The 9,145-nt window shown below is 45.1% G+C and overlaps 1 protein-coding gene across 1 annotated transcript; it reads left to right on the top strand.

Moving 5' to 3' along the window:
• The first annotated feature begins 648 nt into the window (after positions 1-648).
• LOC310799494 (trans-1,2-dihydrobenzene-1,2-diol dehydrogenase-like) lies at positions 649-8,872 on the top strand. Its single transcript, XM_083662084.1, has 7 exons — positions 649-794; positions 4,725-4,836; positions 5,237-5,400; positions 6,885-7,137; positions 7,711-7,835; positions 8,207-8,357; positions 8,749-8,872. Exons 1-7 carry the CDS (start codon positions 705-707, stop codon positions 8,856-8,858), a joined length of 1,005 nt encoding a protein of 334 aa, XP_083518210.1. The 5' UTR covers positions 649-704; the 3' UTR covers positions 8,859-8,872.
• Positions 8,873-9,145: the final 273 nt, after the last annotated feature.

The following is a 9,145-nucleotide window of genomic DNA, read 5'->3' on the forward strand; positions in this document are numbered from 1 at the left end:
CAAAAGTCCCACTTCTAGAGAGGTGAGGAGGAAGTGCGCCGAAACTATTAGATAATCTTATGTACAGCTGTTTACATACTGTAGGCTACTTTATAGATCTTCAATTGTATGCACATGCTACGCTTATGTATATTATCTGATTGCAATGTTCCATAGCTGTTTACTTCCTTAGTAGGCTATATCTTTAGTTGTAGGCTACACACTCTTACGATAACTTTAGCTACCCTTATGTATATTATATTTGAGTGCAATGTTACACACTTCTTTAGTCTTTTATATCTTTAACTGTAGCCTACGTACATTTTTGGTTTCATTTTACACTTGCTTTGGCAATGTATGTTTCTCATGTCAATAAAGCCCATTTGAATTGAATTGAATTGAGAGAGAGAGAGAGAGAGAGAGAGAGAGAGAGAGAGAGAGAGAGAGAGAGAGAGAGAGATGCTTTCTGATAATACTATAGGCTAATTGGTTTTGTTGATGGCTGTTTGCCTTAATTGGTCACTGACTGGAAGTCACAGTTTATCCACCTTTTACTTATTATTATTACATCACTATCACATCATCATCATCATCATGTTGTTTTGTGCAACGTCACGCAGTCAGCATGAAAACTCTGGCTCCACCTTCTGGCAAGAGATTGACACTGCATGTTAAAGTGAACAGTGAACACACGAGACACACAACACTGCTGCTGACTGTCCAATATGGCAACCAGGTGGGGAATCTGCAGTGCCGGAAAGATCAGTCATGATTTCACAGTGGGCCTGAAAACACTTCCTCCAGAAGACCACCAGGTATCAGTATGAGTCGATGCTTAGAAACAAACAGCCTGTAGTAGCTCAAGTGCATTAGACGAATATTCCTCACCACTCAGCGGCTCTTCTCGCAGTGCAGCCTGTCCTCCATTCTGCTGTTGCATATCTAATTAAAATAAGGAGATATAAGTGTTAATACTTTAGCTACAGCACCTCTAACGAGCTAAATCCAGCCACGTTCAGTATTCGAGATGTAATACAGCCAAAGCGCCCTGCGCACCTGTCCTAAAGTCCACTTTGTGGTTTAACGCTACTTTTACCGTAAAACATGAAGTAAATGGGCATTTCAAAATTGCTGTAGCCTACTTTTTGCAGCAAAGATACTTATGGCACACGATGCAGTGGCATAGGCTATTTCTCAAGAACTGAACTGAGCATAAGACATTTTAAAAGAGAGATGGGAAGGGGGAAATGGGAGGTTGTGGTAGTTTTTTTTGTTTTTTTTAAACCTTATTTATACGACGGATCAGCCGAGCAGCATTTTGGTAAACAACATATTGTAGCGTATCGGGTAATTACGTGTATTGGGGTGTTTCCGTGCTTGGCTAGGAACTGATATGTGTGGGTGTGTTCCTAGGGGGAAGGGGATATATGTGACCAGCGGCCGGGGCGGAGGCCAGTCAGGCTATGTAAGGGAGCTGACCGGGTGGTTGCAGAGCTAGCAGCGAAGCTAGCTGCTAGGAGCTATATTGTGAAGACAAGAATAAAAAGGGGTCATCCCTATGTTCCCCGGGTCCTATGTTCCCCGGGTCCTATGTTCCCCGCTTTTCCCAAATAGGGTCCTATGTTCCCCGCTATGTTCCCTGGGAGAGGTTAGGTTTTGGGTTAGGGTCTGGGGGAGGTTAGGTTTAGGGTTAGTGAAAAACGGGGAATATAGAACCCGGGGAACATAGACATGATCCCAATAAAAAGCCTGTACCAACTTCAAGTCTCCAGTTCCTTGGACGAATACCCATTTCGTTACATTGGTGCCAGACAGTAAAGCGGTAACGCCTCTGATTCGGCCGAGAGGGGAGAGGGTGAGAAGGAACGGCAAAAGAGACGGGTGGTGCGGCTTTTTGGCTCTAGATCTAGCGCTAGTAAGTTAGCTACCAGGGGTGCTAACTGCTAACTGCTAGCTGCTAAAACCACGTGCGATGGTGCGCGGAGAATGGCCATCGGTGAACGGGAGGAAAGGAGAGCTGACGGCGGGGATCAGCTCGATGCTGGCGGGCATGGAGGCCCGTGTGTTGAGAGAGGTCGGACGGCTGGTGGAAGAGACTCCTGCCTGGGCAGTAGAGGTGATGCGGGCGCTGCGAGAAGTCATGCAGCGGGTGGACTTGATGAGCGCGGAGGTAATGCAGCGGGGAGAGCGGCTGGAGGAGCCACGGAAGAGACTGTGTTGGACCTGCAGAGAGCCGGGCCACGTGGCGAGGTGGTGCCGAGGCGATCCCGGGAGACGGACCGGGTATGCGGGACAACGACATGGACAGCAGGGAGCCTGCTGGGCATGCGGCGAGATTGGACACCTGGCTAGAGAGTGTCAAAAGGCTGTCGGAGATCAGGGGGCAGCGGGAGAAGAGAGACGTGCAGGCGGCGGACAGGTGAGACTCTGCTGGACTTGCCAGTCACCGGAGCACTTGGCCAGGGACTGCACTGAGAGTGTGGAGGCCGGAGGTGAGACGCAGGCTGGGAAGAGCGTGAGCAGCCGGGGAGAAGAGAACGTGGTGACGGATAGGAGAACGGTGCTGCAGGGGAACAGCCAGAGGGAAGAGAGGGACATCGTCTGCAGCGTTGTTACAGTCGGGAGAGCGACGCTCGTGTCTCCGAGTGAGCGAGAGGGGTTACCGCCGGGGGAACCGGCCCAGCCTAACCGCTATACACCCCCTAACGTTGCACTGCGGAGAGCCGAGGGGAAGATCGACGCCGGTGGTGTTCGCTCTGCTGTCCTCAACCCTGGAGGAGGGGGACGGAAAAACGAGCGGAGAGCCGAGGGGAAGATCGACGCCGGTGGTGTTCGCTCTGCTGTCCTCAACCCTGGAGGAGGGGGACGGAAAAACGAGCGAGTGCGAGGCCGGGAGGACGACGCCAGGGTCATCTGGAGAGTCGACGGGCGCGAGTGGAGACCGGAGGACGAGGATGTCGATCCGGTGCTCGTTCGTGCATTTGGCTACTGGAACAAACAAAAGGGGGGACCGAAAAGAGTGCTTCAGGTGGGACAGAAGCTGGGAAAAGGGGGGGATGGAAATGGGGTTTAAAAGAAAAGTTAAGGAAAATGTGGGGGCTTGTGTTTAATTGAGATGTGGGGGTTATTGTTGAATGGGAAATGTGGGTTGAATTTAAATGTGTGAAAAAGAAGGAAATAATGAAAAACTAGACATTATGGAGTGCCTAATGGGAAACTAGACATTATGGGGGTACCTAATGGAAAACTAGACATTACGGAGTACCTAATGAAAACTGGACATTATGACGGGGGTGCTGAAAAGAAAAGACTGTTTGTTGGGGAATTAGAATTTGATGTGGTGATGGGAAAATTGTTGTGTTGGGTGTGTTTTGGTACAGGGGGATGTGTGTGGGTTGTGCATGTCGCGTGGAAGCGACATTAAATTTGTGGGGGGGAAATGTAGCGTATCGGGTAATTACGTGTATTGGGGTGTTTCCGTGCTTGGCTAGGAACTGATATGTGTGGGTGTGTTCCTAGGGGGAAGGGGATATATGTGACCAGCGGCCGGGGCGGAGGCCAGTCAGGCTATGTGAGGGAGCTGACCGGGTGGTTGCAGAGCTAGCAGCGAAGCTAGCTGCTAGGAGCTATATTGTGAAGACAAGAATAAAAAGCCTGTACCAACTTCAAGTCTCCAGTTCCTTGGACGAATACCCATTTCGTTACAATATATATTCTTTATACAATATGTACTGTTGTAGCTTTTTATTTTATTTCTTGTAATTGTGTATGGCTAAGTGACAAAACGACCACTTTGGCACTTTGGCCTATAGCCTTGCACTTTGCACTGATCACTGGCACTTTGCACTGATCACTGGCACTTTAAACTGCTACTTTGTCCTTATATTGTGTTTAACTTTGTCTGCACTTTATGTTTATGTTTTTTATCCTTTTATGTTTTTATCCAGGATGTTGTTGATGTTATGCCTGTTCTCTGTTTTTATGTCTTGCTGCAACCCAAAGTGCCCTTCTGGGACATACTAATAAACTTGAACTTGAAACGTGGGACATACAAATAAACTTGAACTTGAAGAGCAACGGGGACCGCGCAAGCGAGCCTTGAGTCCTCACTCTAGCCCAGGCTGTAGCCTACTCTTGAGCTACTTATGCTCTCACTCAGAATGTTAAAAGCGATGTCATAGTTTTTGAGATATTTGTTTGGCACAACTCATACTAGTCTCTCTCTCTCTCTCTCTCTCTCTCTCTCTCTCTCTCTCTCTCTCTCTCTCTCTCTCACACACATACACACACACACACACACACACACACACACACAATAAAACTAGTACATCCTGTGAGAAGGGGGTTCAATTCTTTCCTACAGTTATTCATCGTCCTTTATTTATCCCCATGGGCAAATTCATCCTCTGCATTTGACCCATCCGGGGACCAACTCCAGTTCTTTTTTACATTGCCTTGGTCACGGGCACTGACAGGAGTCAGAAGTTACGAATTATTTTAGTAAGGAAGGAATTTTATGAGAAAGAGGTCCTGATTTATCATATGTTTTCTCCTAGGCCTGTACATTTTTCCCGGTTTAACAAGACATTTGTAATAACAAGAAAATATGTCAGACATTTAAATGAAATGCAGGGTAGGTTTCACTGTGTGGCACCAAGGCTGCCATAGTTAAATTAGATTGTAATGGGCCTTTTAGCGATGGGAGAGGAGTGACTGCAATAATCATTTGAAATTGTATTTCACAGATTGTGGCTGTGGCAGCCCGCAGACTACAGGATGCACAAGAGTTTGCTAAAAAGCACAGCATTCCCCGAGCGTATGGCAGCTATGACGAGCTGGCCACAGACCCAGACATAGGTCAGTACCAGTCAGTGCATTTGTTTTATACATCTTTGGCCATCATCAGATGGATGGGGATGAATGACTGCATCAGAAGAGTTCAGTTGAAGTCAGATAAGCTGTCAAAGTGTACTGAAATACATAGTATCTATATTATTTGTACATTTGCATGGGGGATATGCCACTCATTATGTGGTAGTTAGTAGACGGCAAACCCAACCCATCTGTTACTTCAAACAGTTTAAAACAAACACACAATTATTGCAAAAAGAGAGAATTATTATTATTATTGCAACTTGTTTGACCCAGGCCTGGTTTCAGTATTCCTAATGGGTAGGCCTACTTTACCATTAGATTCAATTTTGACAACTAGAACCTTACACTTTCCTACAGTTTGTGTTCTCTCTCCTGTGTGCAGATGTGGTGTATGTTGGAACGATCCACCCCTACCATCACAGTGTGAGTTTGCTCTTTATGAACGCCAAGAAGAACGTGCTGTGTGAGAAGCCCATGGCCATGAACTCCAGAGAGGTGAAGGAGATGGTGGCCGCTGCCAAGATGAATAACGTCTTTCTCATGGAGGTATGGATGAAGTAAAGGGAAAAAGTCCTTCCTCCTTCCCAACTTAGCTTTTACTGTCTGGTTTTTGTCATACATGATCTTTCAGGTAGGCCTATAGGTAAACCTCATTGATGAGAGTGTCAGACTAAAATCTAAACATATTCAAAATGTCAATGCTTAAAGTTTCAGGTTTACAAAGGTTTTTTTCAAGGCATATTGCAGGGCTTCAATAGTCATTTGTACAGAATTAGCGTAACAATACCGACACTGTACAGAAACTGTATTGTCTGCATAAAAACGAACATTACATTAGTCATTACTGAGACAATAGAATAGAATAGAATAGAATAGCTTAATAGAAACGTGGAAGAAGTGGACCCAGTGTGGAACCCTGAGGTACACCTTTGTCAATGCTAGGTCAGAGTAACATACCGTAAATACATCTTTACACACTGGGACCTGTCAGAATGGTACTTGTCAATGGGGTACAGGAGTATTGTTATCTGTATTGCCTTGGTACCGATCCTTGTTACCACTGGTTGCTTGTAATATATGAGGTTTAACAGGGTTCCTTCCTATATGGGCCTTGTAAATCCTTTAAACTTTGTGTATTTTCTAAAAAGTACATAGGGTCTACATGTTTTTTAAATGAATGGATGTCCCTGAAAGTAATAAAGATATAGACGGTTTTAACTTGACAACAAAAACATTCTAAATTGAACCCCCGCTCACTTCCTGTTGCAGTGTTTGCTATGGACATAAAAGAAAAAAAAACATTCAAGTGCAGGACTGACTATTCCGTGAAAACCGTCTATACAGCTGAGCGGCGAAAACAAAAGTAACGATGTCGAGTGAATATTTCTGCAGTTTGACTAAAGACACACCTTTTCAGGCTCCATCTGGGCCCTTCTTGATCTAACTTCGTCTCTCTCTTTCCTTATATATATAAAAAAAAAAAAAAAAAAACCTAACCAACCTTGTACCACTAACCTAAACTTGTACCACTGTTCCTTCAGAAGCTGTAGTTGTCATAGACTGTGCTCCATAGTTGACTGTTCTATTGCTGACAAAAAATGTGTTATTGTAAGTCGCTTTGGATAAAAGCGTCTGCCAAATGACGTAATGTAATGTAATGTAATGTTTGCCGAATGCTGAGAAAAATGAAGTGCTGTGGGGTTGCGCTCTGGTGAAAACCGTCTATAGCACCCAACTATTATTGACTTGACAGGATCATGAGTAAAAATGAGCCCAGTGTGATGTCTAATTTTGACCAATGTCATAAACACACCAATTTGAGTCCGTGAATTTCCCCCAAACCAGACCTAGAGTCATTGAAACGTCCTTGAATGTGATATGCAAAGTGAGTTTGTTTCAGAATTAAATGATTATTGATGCACTTAGCATTAGCCACTCTGGATAATAAGAACTAAATACTCCAAATCAGCTGAATACCTCAAATGTAAATGAAGATCCAACGTGCTTTCTCTCACGCCTGCCCCCCACAGGCCATATGGACACGATTCTTCCCGGCCAGTCTGGAGATCAAACGTCTCCTGGCCCAGGAGGAGGTGGGCGAGGTGAAGATGGTGAGGGCGGACTTTGCAGTGGCGATAATGCACGTACCGAGAGCAGCGGAGAAGGAGCTGGGCGGAGGGGCTCTGTTGGATATTGGCATTTACTGCCTGCAGTTCATATGCATGGTGTACAATGGAGAGAAACCAGAGTCCATCCAAGCTACAGGTGTCTGTCTGGACACAGGTAATGGAAAAATGCTCGGTAATGCTTAAAGTTACTGGACTGTATGTTGTATAGGTTGAGTGTCACCTATTATTTGCAATATCTCATTCCAGAAAGGAGAATTACATTTTTTTTTAACAACCTGGAGTCACCAGGATAACATAAACCAAGCCGAAAATAAGGTCCAGGTTGTTAAAAAAAAAACAGAATTCTTCTTTAACATCTCTTATGTGGAAACTGGGAAATTACTGCAGATACACAGTAGTACTATTGTACTATTGTACATGATGGACAGTTGCAACAGTGTACTAAGACAGTATCGAAGACACTTTGAATGTGTACTTACAATCAGGGGAGTAGTGAAGGGTAAACGCAAGTTGATATGAAAAAGAGCCCCAGGCATACTGCAAGTAAAACAAGTATTTGGTGCTGTTGGTGCTGGGCATTTTACTACCAGGCAATCACCCTTACCAATTTGCCACCAGTAGTTTGAGAGAATGTCCCATAACTGACAACCATAGTTACAGGTCCACGTGTAGAGTTGAACCTGCTCACCTGAAAGTCATGTGTGTCATGTGGTGTATGTTGCTGTAGGAGTGGATGAGACCATGGTTGTCACTCTGAAGTTCTCCAGGAACAGAATGGCAGTGTTTACGTGCTCTCTGGCTGTTGAGATGCCCAATGACGCCATTATTGTGGGCACCAAGGGCACCATCAAGGTAGGTGCATCACCAACATACCAACATCAAAATATGTTTGTCTGAAATGCAGCACCCATAGTTAGTGAAGCAAATATATATATGTAGGTGAAGATATATACTGTAGGAAGTGGAGGTTGCACAGTCTGGACAAAATGTTATGACTGTTTACTTTATATGTAGTTGTAGACCCCATCAGATTAATTTCACATATTATATTTGATGTTCAGAATGATCTTGAACTGTAGAGCCATATGGGCCAGTTGAGTCATATTCCATAACCATGAACACTGACAAAAATCTTCAAATCTAGTCAAGAAATTGAGGCCGAGCATGGAATTCTGAAACGGTAACAGTGTAGGTGTCCCATCATGATGCGTTGGTTTTCCTAGGTTCCCGCCCACATGTGGTGCCCCACATCGTTAGTGGTGAACGGGAAGGAGACCCAGTACCCAGTACCAGAACCCTATCTGCCCCTCAACTTCCTCAACAGCACAGGGATGTGCTACGAAGCGGAGGAGGTTCGACAGTGTTTGCTCAAAGGTACCGTGTGCAGTGGGAGAACCTCAGAGAACCCGGGGTTGTTCAATTAAAAGCATTATGGTCCTAGTTTCTTCTTCTTTCGTGTATCATCAGATGGCCAACTCAGTGTCATGCAGCCACGCCCTCGTCTCCGGTCCTAAGTCGAAAAGGCCGGCTTCTGAGGGTGGGCTGTATAGGGGGCAGTCTGTTCAGGCTCGCCACACTCGCATGCCGCACTGTCCGATAGGCCCCACTTCTTCAGGGATGACTTGAAGAATCATGGTCCTAGTGACTTGCAATACACTGTATTCAACAGAAGGTGGCATCATTACGCTGAAAAGCTAAATAACAATGTATTTGCATGCAGAGATGTCAGATATTGTGTTCCTAACAATGTGTTTCTGCTCTTCAGGGCTGAAGGAGAGCCCGGGTATGACCCATGCGGACTCTCTTCTCCTGGCTGAGCTGGAGGACGAGGCTCACAGGCAGGTGGGGGTGGAGTACAGCCAGGACCAGCAGTGAATCTCTCACACACCTAGTTCAATAAAATGAGCTCATCCTATGAGAAGCGGTTTCTTTTCTTTCTTACAGTAGTGACTTCCTTTAACTACCAATAATAAGACATGTTATTCTGTGACTGACAGCTCTAATTGTGATGCATTTTGGCTGACCTTGTTTAAGTCCAGTTCAGTAGAGATGTTACAATCTGGGCAAACTCAAGGTTTTATTTTTCACACTCAAGTTGATTTTAAACCAGGCATGTATTTTCACAGCAAAGTTAGTTTTGCCCAAGAGTGAAATCTCCAGAA

The sequence above is a fragment of the Poromitra crassiceps genome, assembly GCF_964638095.1.
Source record: "Poromitra crassiceps genome assembly, chromosome: 28".
NCBI lineage: Eukaryota > Metazoa > Chordata > Actinopteri > Beryciformes > Melamphaidae > Poromitra > Poromitra crassiceps.

Excerpts from the sequence above, each read along its gene's own strand:
- LOC310799494 (XM_083662084.1), top strand. The coding sequence starts at position 705 with ATGGCAACCAGGTGGGGAATCTGCAGTGCCGGAAAGATCAGTCATGAT. Across the intron at positions 7,138-7,710 it reads AGGTGTCTGTCTGGACACAG|GAGTGGATGAGACCATGGTT; the intron begins GTAATGGAAAAA and ends ATGTTGCTGTAG. Across the intron at positions 8,358-8,748 it reads TCGACAGTGTTTGCTCAAAG|GGCTGAAGGAGAGCCCGGGT; the intron begins GTACCGTGTGCA and ends TCTGCTCTTCAG.